Consider the following 17,885-nt stretch of genomic DNA (forward strand, 5'->3'; position numbering starts at 1 on the left):
AGGACACCATTTGCATTCTCAAACACTTTCAAACTTTACTAATCCAGAGTTCATATACCTTATTTAAAACATTCTATAACATGGTCTACACAGACATCTAAACAGGCTTTTCTGACTACAGATCAGTAACAGCTTCATTGTTTCCAGTCAATTTTTGTTGGAAGTAGAAAACAGGGGATTTTGCCTTGGGAAAGGTGAGAAGTTTAAGCTGATCAAAATGAGATGTGTCTTGTTAAAAAAAAAAAAAAAAATTACAGTATTATAAACCACATAGGCTCCTCAGCCACCCTTTAGACATGGAAAGAGTTTGTGAAGCCCTTTCAGATTCCTTCTACTGCTCCTGAATACCGCAGGGAGCAGTGAGCTACACCTCATGTTAACAGGTCAACATTCAGGCACTCCAGGTGTTAAAAAGCCAGCCAGTGCTGTATTTGAGCCTGTGAAGGCTGCGAGTAACTGTGAGGAATAAGGATGCTGCCCGGCTTGTCCCCATCCTTTCTGAGTGAGAAAGTGTCATGAGACAAGTGTAACCACCTTCTGTGGCTGCAGTTTGCGTCCTCTGTATATATCATATTGTAGACTCTGCTCATCCCATCCAGCATAAATTAGTATTTCTCTAATACCTCAGATGGGTCCCAAGGGCTCTCAGGGAAGGGGTTGATCCTCTGACACTATGTTGTAAGAACCTTTGCAGACCTCTGAAGGGGAACCAGAGAAGAGGTCTATACAAGCTGGCAAGCAGGACACACAATAAGGCTATACATCCCGAGCTGGGGCCATGAAGCAGTTGTTTGTCTCAGCTCGTTAGTTCATCATGGGCCTTTAACCTTACTGCTCCAGCTCACTCAGCTCCACTACAACACATCTGACAAGCTCTCCCTCCAACCTAGAATTTGGACATGGGCCATGTAAAGCAGGAGCCAGAGCACATAATTCACAGAGCGGAAGAAAAGATGGATCATCCAAATAGACTAAGTGAATATCAAGAAATATTTTATTGTACATGTAATCAAAGTTTAAAAAACAGACAAGGAACGAGGGACGGATTTATCTAGCATCTCTTAACTATGCAGGGTACATAAATACAACTAGTAAAGAATGAGCCCATATTAGTACCCTTTGCTCCCCTTCCCTGCCCCAACGAAGAAGGTTATACAAGCGAGACTAGTAATGCTTCAAATCAAGCCTTCTCGGTAATTGCACACTTGAGTTGACATCATTGAAGTATGTTCAATTTCATGAGAGAGTATGTGCCTTCAAAATAGTTGTTTCTAAACAAAAACACTATCTCTTTAGTGGTTTGTAAGGATTACTCATTCAACACCAAGAGTATACTTAAATGACTAATGATTTAGCAGCCATAATTGTCTTGTTACATCTGAACTGACACTACCTTTAAGTATATCAATTATAGAAAATAGATTCCTTAGGTTTAACAATATGTAATAGAGAATATATTATTTAGTGGCAAAACCATAATGTAAGATAGGTGGCTGTCAAGAAGCAGAGGAAGTATTCACAGGGAAGGGGGGGAGCTGCATGCTGAGCAGGGGGCACGTTGACTAATCAGAACTAAAAAAGCTGAAGCTCAGGAGTGCTAGCTGCAAAGGAGTTACACCTCGGTATCACTGGTGTAAGTTTTAGAACGTCTGGTTTGAAAAAGATGCTATTCATCCCATACCTACATCGATCTCCCAGCTTAACTCACAACCCTAGATCCTCCTTACCACAGCACAGTAGGATCTTAAACAGTTCTAGCAACGTAACTCATGTTCAGCCTTACACGCTGCAAGGAAGGCGGCCTCCATTCTCTTCCAAACCCAGGTAGGAAGAAGTCTGAAAGCAAATGCAGAGCATTATCAGGGCTAATTCACCCCTTCAACCACTCAGTTTCCTTCCTAGTTTACACGGGTGAAAGCCTTCAGATGCAGAAAGCTGCATTTATTTTTGATTTATTATTGATTTTCTCTCAATAGCTTAGAAATAAGCCTTCATAAAAAACATAAGCTATACAGCATGTAGCAAGGGATGAATCAAATCAGTGTGACTAGTGCTAAATCCCAAATTGAAGGTAAGACAAGTTTTGGGATTCCCACAAAAGAGGGGTTTGTTTATTCTTTAGTGGCCCAATAAGCCTAGCAAATTAAAAGACTCTTCGCAAAACTTCCAGAGAAGGCCCATGGAAAGGCAGACAAAGCCAGATCCAAAAGAACAGTAACTAATATACTCTGGATTCTAATGCCCTTTGGAGACTATCAGCTTTTTGGCTTAAAATGCAAGTGAATCATGACGTATGAATGATACCGTGATCTTCATCTATTTCAGCCTACAGCATGGTCCAATGCAGATTATTAGTGTCAAGTTACACTCCTAGGACTTGAATTCACTAACACTCATAGCACCACTTGATTGTTGCTGTAAAGAAAGACAGTCTAACCCTTAAGTCCTCTGCCAGAAAGAGCCTATTACCTTTGATAGTTGTGCAACACCATCACCATCTATTCTGGGCCAGCTGACCTACCCACATTTTTTGTCCTCACACATATGCATCTGTTTTCAGAAAAATCTGAATAGCTCCAAGCTTAAACTCTGTGACATATTACCTTAGCTTTCAAAGTTTCAAAATAAGTTCTCCGTACAATGTTCAAATGTAGGAAATTCACACAACTGACAGACCAATTTATTGACAGTATCTCACTAGTTATTTCCTGTACGGACCAACTGCACAGTCATAAAAGCCTCCCAGCTCTTCTTCATACTTCTCAGCTTTGAAACAGGAAAAGATCAATATAGATATCTCAGGATTAACAGACCTAGGTGCAGGGAAAAAAGCAGCTGTTCTGTACCTCAGTAATTATTGCTCAGTATTTATCTGTTTTAAGCAACACCAAGGCAGTATTTGAATTTATGCTGCACTTAGACAGGTTCCCTACCATTAAAGAAACATCAGCCTTTCCACAGGAAAAAGTCTCTAAAATTTAGCTGGCCATTTTTTCTTAGCCATTACATTTAACAAGGCAGATTTGCTTAGCTTCCCATTCTAACAGCATTATAGAGTTGTCAAAGTACACGGCTCATACCTACGACCTGTCTTTAGAGTAGAGTAGCTGGGCTGCACGTTTTCATAAGAACTACAGAAGTTTATTAGCTATGCTAAAACACTACTTAAAGAGCCTAGAATTGTTCGAAGACTCACCAGCTACCTAAACAGAACAGTTGTTCCACAAAAGTGACTTCACTAATAACTGAACTTGAAGACAAACACTACAAGAAAGCCAATAAAGGAAATCTTGTGTGATCAAAGGTTCTCTTATTATCTCATCTGAAAGAAGCTACCTGCCACTTTGAAGTATCTCCTCCTTCCATAGGAATAACCAACATACCTTTTGGAGGCAGTTTAGACAGTGACTGCTCAAAAGTATTTCTACACAACTGCTTTTTGGAAGAGAAAATAAGTTATTTTACTATTTGCACAAATCGAATTTACTACACTCATTTTACTCTGATAATGTTTTAGCTACAAGGTTATCTGTACAAGATATATCAGCAGAGATAGCACATCGTTAACACTACATATGTAAACCGAGAAACAACAGGTCCTTTCATCAAGGTGTCATATTGCAGGTAAGCCATTTTACGTTAGTCCAAGAGGCTGCAAAACTGCACTTCCACACCAAGGAGATTCCCGGTGAGCCCAACAGAAAAGCCGTGCTCTACAAAGGTGACTGTCCATCCTGGAACAGCAGCAGGAGAAGAATCAAGCAACCAGTGTTTGCGGTAATATTCTTAAGAAGGATTCCATTCATTCGGTGCGTATTGCTGTACATAAGGTGCATAAACCTGTTGGGTATGAGATCAGCGTGAAGAGAAGCCAGTTGCAAGGCTGCAACCAACTACCGGTGTCATGTCCCAGATCTGGAAGAAAATATTGTGGAGAATTACATAGCATTATTGTAAGACCTAAGAGGTATTTCTGTAAGAGGCACAGAAGCAAACATAAAGACCTCCCTGGACACAAGGTAACAAAACCTCTTTAAGCTATCCTTGAGGAAAACGTCATCAAGTTATACCAGCCTTCCAAGCCAAAAGCCAAACTTAGGGCTCAAAAGAGTCTTCTAGGAGTACTCTGTAGGTCTGTTTTAAAAAATGCTATGCAGTTTGTTATAAACATGCTTACAGAAAAACAGTAAATACAGACGCTGGAACAGTCTCAGTTCTGACATGCATGGAGGATGCATAGCTTAAGCACAGCAAGATCCTACATCATCTGATTTCCATGTCACTGTTATAACCAGGGCTTTTAGTGGCAATGCTCCAAGAAGCCAGGGAGCTCAGTGAAGGAAGCCTTCATGTTTCATCATGTCTGTGTCTTTAAGGCCACTGGCAGTCTCTCCTACTGCTGCTGCCTGCTTTGTTTGTCCAGAGGACACCAACAGTAACCAGTTCTGACAGCTAGACTCCACATAGTGGAGTTTCAGGTCATTTCCTCATTCAGCAACAGGAGGAACAGTCGGCAACAAATACAATCCTTGCTACCCACAACAGTTGGCTTTATAGCAACAGTTGTCACGTAAGTACAAATAGAGAAAGAGGTACATGAATACCTTCACAATCCGGTCGCTCCCACAAGTCACCATTAGCCCTCTGGAGATGTCCATGGACATATGTGAAATGTTGTGTTTTCCTTCATGAAAGGTTGCCAAGGAAGTACGGCTGCAAGAGAACAATTCAAAAGAAACCAGCCATCAGATGAAGCTTGATGGCATCATTATACCAGTACAAAATAAACTTACAAGAAAATTAAGTTGCCTAAGTACTAATAAATCAGTCCTGAGAACTGCAGTGCCATATTAAAGGGGACAGAATTAAATTAGCAAGTCATGCTATGACATTGCTTGAGTAGTTACATAGGTGTGACATTTCCTGGCCTCCTGCAGCCTGACTGTTAATAGTACTAGAGCAGAAGTGGGACACTGCATTAATAAATAATTCTACTTTTGGTTATAAAGTCAAGCTCAGCTACATTTTTTCCTGCTGGCTATAGTGAGTCGACTAGGGCACAGCACCTCTCTCTTTCATAAAACAAAAAGACACCAACAAAAAACCAAATGACAGCAACAACACAACACCCCCAATATTGGCATCTGATTACTTTGGTCCTTTAGCACTCCAGGTGTCCAAGGAGGTGACAGGACAGTGAACAGTGAAGTGTTGTTCATATCGAAATAAAAAGGGGTTTCATTCATTGCTAAGAGTAGTTTAATGAGACAGCAAATGATGTTTAACCCAATTTGCCTGCATGGAGAAAATAATGTTGGGCTGTGATGAATATTCCTGTAGGAACAGTTTTCAGTAAGTGTACGTGAATTAACGCATATACATCCTGGCAGCTGTGATGCATTATCAGGCACCATTTAGCAACTTTAAGTGCAATCAATAGCCTTTACCTGAACAGAAGTCTTGAGACAAATACGTTTCAACTCTAGATCTGGGCTCATGGAAAAGAAGAAATCAAGTGGATAAAGCTGTAATACTACATCTGATCTAAATCAGCTTGCAGAGCCAGCTGAGGGATCTCTGCTACTGCAGTGCAAAGGTGGCCTTTTAGCAGAGTCAGCTTGCCATGTTTGTGTAGCATTGTGTGTGGATGTGGAGCAGGCAGAAGTGTTTCTGCACCTCAGCAGTATTACTTTAATCTATTACTCCTTAATACTCACTCTTCATCCTTGATTGACTCAAAACAGGAATCACAGACACGGACCTGGAACTCAAATCCCATGATGGGGTAACTTGACCGCTTGGTACTGCACTTGCCACATACTGCTTGTCCACATTTTCTGCAGTGATGCTTCATGGAGGAAAAAGCAAACAAACAAATCACCATATTGTGCCACTTGACCACTTTATCAAGTTTTCACTGAGCAACAACAATGAAGTTTCTGGTTTGCAACCTGCTAGGAAGCAAACTGTTAGGAAGTTTTCTGTTACTTCAAGCAAAGACCAAGGACTCTGGAGTTCTGAAGAGTCTTGCTGGCCATTAATGGGTTTACCTCCTTATTCTCCCTGTCCATCCTCTTCTCCTTTTGCAAGCTCTTTCTGGGAGCAGGGGAAAAAGAGGGCTGAACAAGCAACCAAGAAAATAACAGTCTAAGAAAGCCAGAAACAGATGGGTGTCTTGGTGCCCGTCCAGTCCCTCCAAAAAGAAAGCTGCTTCACTGAACTGAGTACCTTATAACCTTATGTTAGGCTGCAGTTTTCTCAGTTATGGGGCATTGTGTGCTACTTCACACAACACTTAAGGATTAGCTATCCACAGCTTCAGTGTACAGAAATATTCAGAGAAATCCAACGGAGCAGTCCCAGCACAGCCTGCTTTGCCCTGTGATAGAAGTTTGATGCAACACTTTCCATAGAACTTGGAAATTTCTCAGCACTGCCTAGAAGCTGTAACCTCTCAATAAACCCTCACTTCAAAGCAGCAAAAAAACAACAGTTTAAAAGATCTAACAGCTTTAGTGGTTTTCTGTTTGCATTTTGCTTAAGTGCTGAAGTACAGCTAAGCACTCAAACCAGCGATCTCACCTGTCTTAACCCTAATGTCTTTGTGTCCCACATTTGCTTTATATTCCAGAAGAAAGGTTGTTCACACTTCTGACAGGAATCACTTTCTAGCCATTGAGGAGCCTACAAAAGAGCAAGAGATGCAAACAATCAGAATTATTTTTCCTCATACAACAGCCAAGGAAGTTTGTTTTAAGGGCCCAAAGTAAAGTTTTACTTGGAAAGATGCCCTGTCTCAGCTCTAGACATTACAACAATAGTTTGCCTACGGTATAGTACATAGGAAGCTCAGTACAAAAAACCACAAACCCAAGACTACAGTTACTTGTACCTACACACCTCCTATACTTTTTAAGCCCACAGCAGTAGGTTATGTTACTGTCTTAATAAGAAAACTAATTCAAACATCTAAGTTATTAAACTTGCTGCAGGCATTCAAAGACTGCTGCTCTGGTTGCCTAGATGATTTTTAAGGGCTAGTGTAATCCAAGTTGCAGAAGCTATGAGGCAGTCATCCCTTCTAAGAAGGGAGGTCAAGAAGTAAATTCTGAAGTAAATATCTTGTCTGCTTCCCTAGAATTGCAGTCTGAGATAATTAAGAACTCATCTGCACTTTGCATCCTGCCCACATATTCATTATGCATCCCTTCTCCCACCCACATATTTTTCCTGTCATAAATGGACTCAACCAAATGAAAATAATTGTAGCTTTCACATATTTCAGCACTCTCAGATACTTCAACTGAGCGTCCTTGTAAGGGACGGAAAGAGAGGCACAATATTTTTCATATATAGACTTGAATTAGAACACGTGTATTCTATACAACTTTACACATCTGATGGGGGAGTCTCCCTGAAACACAAAAGGAAGAAAGCTAGAACAACAAAGAAGCTTTTCTTCTCAATTCACTTACATCCACTGTTGACAGTAATAAAACAATAATATTGTCAGTTGCACCACCATATCACCATCAATATTTGTTAATACCAGATGTCCAGTTCCTACATCTTCAACCTCGATTGCATCCCCTTCCTTCCCCCATGCCAGTGGAAAATACTGTAAAGGGCAGTAACGTTTCCAGCATGGGGGGTGGGGAGGAAAGAAGAAACGAGTCGCCTCTCTGCCAAGTGAGATGTTCCATATTGCTTCTTTCAGTTACTTACAATAGCAGTTTTCACTTAATAGCATTTTTGAGAAGACAATCCACTTTCTGGCTGTCTCTAACAGAAAAACAGGGTATCTTCCTATTCAGGCATTAAATAGGAAGTAAAAACCTGCCAACACTTCCAACACTGTTACTAACATACAGTTGGAACCGCCCAAGATCAATGGTATGGCTGTTAGTGGAGTTACCATTCCTTTTAATCAAAAGAGTCTGTCTTCTAGTCTTGCGCGCATTAGTGTGTATTTGAGAATACCCTATAACATGACTCGCTAGCTAATGCTTCAGAGGCAGTATGTTCATCATTCTTCATGCGTTTAGTTTCTTTGCTTTTGGACTGGGCTCTATTATGTTTTTCTAATGAGTTCTGAGACATCATGGCTGTTCTAAGTTAACCATATTATTTTAATTGTATTAAAACTGCCTATTATTCAGAAGATCCCTTAATTATTGTGTGCAGATCCAGAAGAGAAATGGCCACATCTTGTTTTCCCAATTGTATTCTAAGTCAATTCCTTGCAACTGCAAAGATTCATAATATCACAGAAGTTTTGGAGAGATGCTGAAAATGTTAGAATCACATGTAGCATTCAGTGTGTTTAAGGTGACAGCTCAACACATGTCAGAAAAACAGTTCTTACCCATGACACTTGCATTTAAGGAAAAGCAACGGGGCACAGAAGGCTGAGCCTTAAATACTGCTTTATGGGGACAACCAAAGCTAACTTCTATAATTATGGTTTAACCAACGATAGTAGTAATATACATCTTTTCAGCTCCTATGATGGATATGAACTGATGCAGAAAGAATGTACATGGCAGGCTGGTTTGCTGTGTGCTGAGATCTTTAGAAAATATATTGTCTGGGGACTGATACTTTACATTATGAGCTGCATCTCAAAACTTCTTTACCTGCTTTGACATGAGTTGAGAACTTATTTCAAGACTGCTGAAGCACAGTCCATTGGTTTCTATACTGTAAAGGCTTGCATGCTTTAGAGAGTTCCAGCAGCAAAGGCTGTAGCCATTCCAGTGACCATGTTGTCTCATTGTGATAAGACTCTAAGCAGTCCCAAGCCTGTCCTGCACTTCTCCTGTCCTGGGAATCCATCCACTGCAATTGGACAGCCATAGATTTTCATACAGGTTTTAATAACATCATTCAGTCTTAAGTTGCAGGCGATATGAGAAAAACAGCCTGCAGAACTGACTAAGCAAAGCCACATCAGCCTCTGAAAAGAGAAAAAAAATAAAAAAGAATAAAAAAATTGTTGATCTAGAACATGACCTTACCTCTTCTCGGCTGATATCCATGTTCCAAACAGCAATTCCCCCATCAGCTGAACAAGATACCAGCTGACGTGTCAGCTGGATGTAACAGATAGCCTGCACCTTGTCACTGCAAACAAAGTAGACACTATTTACCCATACGTATTAAAACAAAGCTTAGTTTCCCACCAAACCCCAGTTTATCCTTGTAAAGCTACCTAGGAAGCCAAAACTGATTTCCAACACTTTGCTAAGTCTACTAAGTAGAGCTATGAAGATGAGAGAACAGATGCTGTCACCTAAGCACTATCATAGCATCAGGATGTTGCCTAGAGCAGTGTTCTTACAGCCTTGACCAGAATACCAGAGGTACAGTTCCATGCTAACATTTGCTGGGAGTAAGCACTGACAGTGAGCTGAGTGTCAACTGGCCCAGAGTGTACATGCAAATTCTCTTCTGTGTTGGCAAGGAGAGCCAGTTATCAAAACAGAGACAACTGGAAAAATAAAGAGAAATATTTGTTTCAAGATACAGGAAGCAGATGGAGCTTCCACTTTTGCTAACAAGTCACAGTATTTAAGCCTGCAGCTGCAAAACAAAGCATGCATTCACCAGTAAGACAGTTTAATCCTAAATAAAGTCATGGCAAAATATGTCTACCCTAAGAAACTAAACAAAGGATCTCAATGGTATTAGACTGCTTTGCAACATCTAAGTTGAATTAAAAAAGCCATTCTGCTTCTCAGAAGAACTTACTTTCCCATTCAGTATGAAGTTTGATGCTAAGTGTGATGTTTGAAGAGAAACTAACAGTGTTATAAGTCTTCACCAGGACACATGATGCAGCAGTAACAGCAGTATAAAGTCCTCCAGTCACTGACTTCAGTTACTTTTTTGTAACCAGTACTCTATTATTAGTTCTTTAGCCATAAAACTAAATCCTCAAGATTTAACAAGAGTTCTAGGGCTAAGGCTATCAGTCTTGATCAAAGGTGGATGGAGGCATCTATGGAATTAGACAAGAGGAGAATGCACTATACAAATACATCTTTAAACATAAACAAGATCTCTACTACCACTGCGTTTCTAAGTAGAATATATCTTCAGTGGTGCACTGCCTGTCAGACTGAACTAAGGCCCTAGATTTAAAAATGGCAGCTAGTGTTATGTGTCTGTAAAAATAAAGAGTTGATTAAATACAGACAACTACCTAATCCCACAGAACTCTGGAGATGTGACATGCTTTTCTGACGCTGAGACCCCCACCCCCTGTCATTTAGCCAATCAGTTTATCACCTCACTGATACACAGAGAACAGGAACATATTGAAACTTATTCTACATGGGTACACAAACATGCTTACACATTAAGTTTCTAGCCCCACCCTCACAGGCAACTCAAGGAAGTATTTACAATACAGAAGCATGCAACTTTTACATAAAGTCCAAGCAAGATGATTTAGGATTTTTACCCACCTCTTTCTATAACCTACTTTTATGTTATGTTCTCATTACCCATGGTTTAGAAGTATCAAACATGAGCAAAAAAAGGATTTATCAGTAATGCTTTCCTAGTACTGATTATCCTTCTTCCCCCTGAAAGTCTTCAGAGTTCTGCAAAAGGTTATTTTCTCCATTATTCACAAGGATTCAGGTATTTTGCCATGCTGTTTAGTCTTCCTGGGACTCTGTGTTCATTACAGAACATGTAGAAAAAATAAGACACAGTTACATACTGATGTCCCTGGAGCAGCAGCGTTCGCCCCTTCCTTCCACCAATATCCCACATGATAATGCTGTGATCAGAGGCACCTGAGAAGAGCAGTCGTTGAACAGGATCCCACCACAGGGAAGTAATACTTCCTAGGAAAGAACATTCTGCAGTTAGATCTAAGGGAGTCACTCCCCAGCATAATGATGTTCTTCTGGGCTATTAAAGTGAAACCTGAGGTACTCCTTTACTACAGTAACAGATATCGAAAGCCTTAAGGCAAAGGACAGCATGCAACAGCAAGACACAGTCCTGCTAGAGAGGCAAAGAACATTTGACAATAGAACAAAACATCTCTAAGAAGAAAGTTAGATGCAAAGAATAAGCCAGAAAGCTTGAATTATTAGCTTTCTGCCTCTTGTATTTAGGTAGTTGTTAAAGAGTCAGTAGGCTGCTATGCGATCTTTGGAAGATGAAAAGTACTAAAACTTGCCAAGCAGAGACTAGTATCTACAATACAGTAAGTATTGTACAGTGGCTGCAGGACAGCATGCAATGTTCACAGGTAAACCACCTCACTTACATAACTATTTACAACTTCAAAATAGTTGGAATAAGAAACCAAGTGAGTTTCACTGCTACTATTAAATCTGGCCACTACATACTAAATCACAAAACCAGATTTCAGAAGGCCCAACCTGGCTGTGCGCCTCATTAGTCAGACATAGAAAGAAACGAGTCATCTGATAGTAGCGGTCTTATACTGAACCCGTATATATGGCAATGTAGACAGGAGACTGAAGAAGTAATTTTGTCACTCATGCTGCCTATAGTTTTGAAGTCACTTGAACATTTTATTCCCTACAGACAGCCTTCCCTTTAAAGCATCCTTCCATTGCTCAGTTGTCATCAAAAGCCTTGTTAGTCTGAAAGCAAGACGAATGGTAATTACAGCCCAAATCAGTCTATTCCAGCTCTCTGGAGCGAGAGATTTTTCTTGCCTCCTTTACGGCTACACTGTTTTCAGACTGACCCATTTGGAAACACTTGTCTCCGAGAGAACAGTGACCATTCGCACCATAAAAGGCGGATTTGAGTATTATCTCAGCCTTGCACAGAGTAGGCTGTTAAATACGGAGAGTTCTGCAAGCTGACTGTTGAAGGACAAGTTCTAAAACCATTTAGACCGCAAAGCAAACCTTGCTTGCTTATGAAGTCACAGTTAGGCAAGAGCTAGAAAGGAAACAAGATGAAATCAGACTTTTGAAGTCTGGCAAACACAGCTGCACTCAGAGAAGAACTAGATGCCATTTAAGTTTAGGTTACCAGGCCTTGAGAATGTTATGCAAATACTGTGGAGGAAAAAAGGTTACACATAATCTGTTTTGCTTTAAAAAAAAAACATAAAATAAAAAAGATGAAGGAACTACTATTACACCAATTGAAGAAAAACCTGTTCCTGCCCATCAAATTTAATCGACTTCTATACTAGATCAATTCTTGTTTTGAGGATCACAATCCCCTTAAGGAACTTATATATAAGGCAAAGCTGTCTGCATGCTTACAGCACTGCTGAAGTTGGTGCTTGGAGACCCACCACAACTCAATAGTAGTGCCATGTCGAGATACACTGATTTCAGACTAACAATATCATCTATCGAGGAGTTGCATTTTAACACCGACTAGTGCTAAAGCATACAGAGGTAAAGGAGTCTCTAGGGCCAGGAGAATTATTTTGCTCTTAACTGAAACAATCTGAAATTCTGCTTGAAAGCAGAAGAGGCATTTATTTGAAAAATCTCAACTTGCCTCCCTCATTCAAAGCCGGCTTTATCATTTTGCAGTCATCTGTAAATCAGGAGTCTACCCAGCTTTAACAAAGTCTACTCTATACTTACAGCTATGAAACAAGACAGTCTTTTCCAGTGGGTCAGACACTTACGACTTAGTAATTCACCCCTACCCAAACTAGTCAGCTGATTTGAAAGTTGCCAGTACCACATGGGAAGAGACATTAAGTCTTGTTTTCTTCTCTCAGCATATTATTAAATTACACATTCTTCTGTGATTTGCATTCTTGCCTTATTCATTACAGTGGACAGTGGCTCCATATCATGTTACAGACTATTTGATATAAGGACTTCAGCTATACTATGCAGGATGGGACATTTGTCTTTGACTAGACACTTTTGATTCTCAAAGGCTCTCTAAATTTCTTGCATATAGCTTAGTTTCAGCTAAACATAGGAAACTGGAGTCTCATTAAGACCGATCAGAACATTAAAGTCAACATTGTGAAGAATTAGGCGGCTTTTTAGAATCTAGATTGGGGGTTGCTAAAGCTGCTTTACATATTTTTTTATAGTAATACAAGGTCTCCAGAGGGTGGGAAAAAAAAAAGGTAACACATTCTCATCCTTTCTTTTTAATGTTAAGGAGACTAAAGTTTTTAAAGGTGGCCATCTAGTGGATAACTTGTGTTTAATTGAATGCATATGTTTACCTTTATTCTTCATCTATAGTAAAAATACCTGTCAGTATTTGTAAGGCAAAGATCTCTCATCAGCAAGAATGTGTCTGTTCTTTAAGAGACAGTCATATGTACGGCTTTTGATAGCTGCTACCCTGCACTAGATGTTTATCCGACACCTATCCTTAAGAGGTAGATATCCAACTGAATGTCCCGATTTACAAACAGGTACTATCATCTGGGTCAAGTGGAATTTAGAGGAAGAGTTACTTTACCTTCATGCCCTTTGAGTGTTGTGATAACTGAGCTTGTATTCTGCTCAAGCTTCAGGAGAGTGATCTGTCCAGAATAATCACCAACAAATGCATGCCGAGTTTCATAATCATATCTGAACACCAGTCAAGGAGAAGCCTCCTTTGTTCTTTAGAAGTATTTTGCAAGACTGAAACAGATAGCACAGCTGTCAGCTACAGACTCTAAACAAATTGGAAAAGAACATTTTAATATGACAGATAAATATCTACATAACTACTTCCAAAGGGGTTGGAGACTGTAATAGTTAAGCCTTTTTCATTCCTCTCTTCTCCTCACCCTTCCCTACATGTGCAAGTAAGACGGTATGGAAAACAAGTGAGAAACATTTCAGAAAGCCACTGGAGAAGCCATGAGATAATCCATCTCCTACTTAAAGGCAAGCCAAGTAGATTTACACCATTTCTAGCAGATATTTACAGAACACACTCAGGATCTTCTAAAAGAGATGCCAGAACTCCTCAGGCTACTTGTTGCAGTGCAGAGCTACCATTAGGAGCACCTCACTGGACGCTGGGTGCATTCAGTCTTACCTAGTACCCGCTCCCATAAACTCTTAGTTTTGTAGTATGTTATACTAGTTGATGTCCCCAGGACACGAAAACTAAGATACAAGGATTTTGACCCTCCACCTTACAGTGGAAGTACACTCCCAATCTTCTAGCTACTGAGAAGGTGAGACCATCTAATTTCTTGTTCTGCTCTCTGTAGTTTCAAGTGTACTGATGCAGGTCCTTCACCACGGTATCGAAGACTGAACCGTATTTCAGAAAGAGTTCTCTCATTTAACACTGACATAAAAGCCACACCACATCCTAACATGTGATCTACTAACAAGGTGACATATTTGATAAAATCATTACATATCATAACAATTTTCTGATATTCAGTTTTTGTCACTATGTAACTAAACTATGTAAACTAAAGCACAGCAAGCTGGATGGGACCAGATCATTTGCCACCTTTAAAAGGCTTTTGCTATTCAGGATATAAGCAAGAGCTACGAAAAGCCCATGCAGATGATACCACATAACCCAAGAGCTGTGGATCAACTCACCTGTCCTCCTGGAGCCACAAAAAAAAACAAAAGCAGCAGCTAGTAAGATAGTCCATAATAAGCAACAGAAAAGACTAACTTTAAAAAGTCACTATACCAAAAAGCCCACCACCATAAGTGAAAAAGCAGAGGTTTTGTCATCTGTTGACATTCTGAAATCCCTCTTAGGCCTTCAGAATCCCGAGATAAACAATTTGCTTTCAACAAATCCATTAAGTCCTTGAACACGTGATCCTTTCTTCATCTTGGAAGTTCAGGATAGCATTATCCCCACTAATCCAGTAAAGAATAGGCACTGTGCTGTGTTTTTCAGAAACTTACGCATAGGATCATTAACAAATAAATCCTAAGGAACCTCCTGATAGGGAGGCTAAGCACCTAGTACACACAGCAGAAAGCTAGTTCTTCCAAACACAAGTCCAAAGGCAGGATCAATTATAATGCATTTTCAAATGCCAAGGTCTTCAATGGAAATTTATTTTTATCTTGATAGAAAAGGTCATATTCTTTTCTCTGTTTTCATAATAAACTGTTCCATTATTTGCAATAGCATTAGTTATAGAACCCACTGAATTCAAACAGTGAGGCTCAGAGGCACCAGACTGTTCTGTGAGCTAGTCTCCTAACACACACACACAGTATTAAGCCAGTTCTGTGCTGCATTCAGCTGGGGCTAGCTGTACCTGAAATGTTTCGTGGGACACAAAGCCCCTGGACTCTAGAAGGACAGCAAAAAAGAGCAACAGTACAAAAATACAAACCTATCAGCTCTTCAGTCAGTAAGGCAGAGTCTGCACAGGTGGGAGACCCGAGAAGGCTAGACATGCTGCTGGCAAACAAGCGGTTAGCTTTCCTCCTAGTTTCTTAGCAATACACAGGTATACAGCAATTCTAGAGAGGTATTTATTTTTTCAAGAGACGTAGTTGACCTCTTTCAGCTTTTAAATCACGCCACTTCTACAACATTACTGCCATTAATCCTCATACACCAACCAGTACCTCCAATTACTGTCGGGCCACATCTAAACTGACATCATTACAAGTGCTAAGAAATAGGTTTAAAATTTAAAGTATTTAACTCATGCTCAAAAGTTTTGATATACGAACTATATTTTAAGCTACTAGGTTTGTAAGTCTTTTACACAGGATAAAGAATACCCTGAAGTCCTTACAGCTGAATACACAACTGGAGTTCTGAAGCTATGACTGCTGAAGTTAAAGACAATTTGCAGGAAAGCAAACTGCACACAAATCACTACTAGGAACTAATAAAGTTTCAATGTAGCCTGTAGTTTAAAGATAGAAAATATTAACATGGGCAAAGACAGAAAAATTAAAGCAGTCCAAAGGGTTTTCATGATGTTTTATGCTCTAGAATGACTCAAATGCACACTGGCATCTGTTGAAAAAGTAACTTGCTGAGGAAGTATACACACCAGGCTATAGATACAGTTACTAGTCACTTCCACAAGATGCTACAGACAAATATCTCAAAATTAGGAACTAGTACGCACTGCCATTTCTGCAACTCAAGGTCACAACATCCCCTTCTACTATCTAACAACAGCTAACAGAAATAAAGGTATCAAACATCTAATCAGAATAAGGGTTTTCAGACTTGCAAGAGATATCACTCTGGAACAAATTGAGCTAAAGGAATAAAGTACTCGTCCAGTTTCAGGGTAGCAATAATTTTTCAAAGGATACTGTAGACATGAAGCCCAAGAGGTGAAGTAATGTCTCCCCAGCATACTCCCACTCCTGGTGCACATCCAGCTGACACACTTGTCATGACCAGTGCTGATCACCCACTCTGACGTCAGGCAGAAAGTAATAGCAGACACTCGATTCTGATGAGCTGTAGGAAGAAAAAGATTCTGGCTCATTTTTCCTTAAAATCAAAGCAATGGGTTCTTATGTTCTAATTCAGAGAGACATAGGCTGAAGATGATAACTAAGCAATGCCCCAGGGAGACATTTTTACCATACTGTACTTGCCTCTAGGCTGAATTAAAAGGTTAGCATTGTTTCATTTGGTATTTGCCTTCTGAATAGCTTAAGTGAACCCAACATGTCAGTCAGCTAATTTAAGCCTTTCTCCCACAGAGAGAGAAGCTGAGTTCAGCCCAGATACCCAAGATGCTCTGATTAAGAAGCAGGCAAACCCTCAGCTTCCTCTAGTTAGGCCAGAGCTTCCAGGGAGAACATCACACATCTAAAAACCTTAATTGCTTTAAGTGCCTCTTTTCCTGACCCCAGGGGAGCTATGCCCAGATTGAGAAGATGATCAGAGGCTGGAGCACCTCTCCTATGAGGACAGGCTGAGAGAGCTGGGGTTGTTCAGCCTGGAGAAGAGAAGGCTCCAGGAAGACCTTATAGCCCCTTCCAATATCTAAAGGACCCACAGGAATGATGGGAGGGGACTCTTTATCAGGGAGTGTAGTGATAGGAGGAGGGGTAATGGTTTTAAACTGAAAGAGGAGAGATTTAGATTGGATATTAGGAAAAAATTCTTTACTGTGAGGTTGGTGAGGCACTGGAACAGGCTGCTCAGAGACACTGTGGCTGCCCCATCCCTGGAGGTGTTCAAGGCCAGGCTGGATGGGGCTTTGAGCAACCTGGTCTGGTTGAAAAGATCCCTGCCCATCACAGCGGGGCTGGAACTAGATGATCTTTAAGGTCCCTTCCAACCCAAACCATTCTGTGATTCATACTTTTAAGCACTGGAAAGCGTATCTAGTCCACAGCATTCAAACTGCTACATGTGACAGCAAACCAAAGCCCACCCAGCTTTGTCTGGAATGCTGCCACTAAACAAGAAGTTACATGAGCATCAGAGAGAAGCCCCTCCTGGCCCACAACATGCAAGTACTTCCCTTGACTGAGTTGTCGAGTCATCTTCCTTAGGATAAAGGGAGGTTTTGTTGCTTTAAGAACAAGGTCTTTTTCTCCTAAGCAAGAACTTCTATCAGTGTCAGGGAGTCATAAGACAAACTGCACTTTGTTTTGACACATAATCTGCAGTCTTTAAGAGTCTCCTCCAGGCCTTTCACATTAATATTCCAGTTTTAACCAGCAATCAAGTTTTGTATTTCTTTTAAAGATATGCAGCCAAATGATGAAGTTGGCTTCTCCATAACTATTAGAACAATCCCTATTCCCCACATACCAGAAAAATAAGATCATTTTCATCCCTCTTGCTCTCCTAAAATGACAGAGAAGGTGAGGACTCTTACCTTCATCTAGAAGTAATCAAGCCCAGTGATTACAGAAAGTAAGGATGGAAATTGCAAATACCAAAACGCACCTTTAGAAAGCTCTTACCTTAACATTCATGCAGCA

The 17,885-nt window shown here is 40.3% G+C and overlaps 1 protein-coding gene across 1 annotated transcript in view; it reads right to left on the reverse strand.

The window, feature by feature from the left end:
- Positions 1-976: 976 nt before the first annotated feature.
- The window catches only part of WDFY1 (WD repeat and FYVE domain containing 1), a 28,746-nt gene continuing 11,837 nt past the window's right edge, over positions 977-17,885 (reverse strand). The window contains exons 5-12 of the mRNA XM_074591238.1: positions 16,251-16,401; positions 13,450-13,562; positions 10,730-10,856; positions 9,018-9,123; positions 6,583-6,684; positions 5,718-5,848; positions 4,605-4,713; positions 977-3,915 (exon numbers count right to left, since the gene is read on the reverse strand). Coding sequence (XP_074447339.1) covers positions 3,856-3,915; positions 4,605-4,713; positions 5,718-5,848; positions 6,583-6,684; positions 9,018-9,123; positions 10,730-10,856; positions 13,450-13,562; positions 16,251-16,401 — 899 coding nt within the window. The 3' untranslated portion in view covers positions 977-3,855. The remainder of the gene's footprint in view (positions 3,916-4,604; positions 4,714-5,717; positions 5,849-6,582; positions 6,685-9,017; positions 9,124-10,729; positions 10,857-13,449; positions 13,563-16,250; positions 16,402-17,885) is intronic.

Source organism: Larus michahellis, chromosome 6 (assembly GCF_964199755.1).
Source record: "Larus michahellis chromosome 6, bLarMic1.1, whole genome shotgun sequence".
Lineage (NCBI taxonomy): Eukaryota > Metazoa > Chordata > Aves > Charadriiformes > Laridae > Larus > Larus michahellis.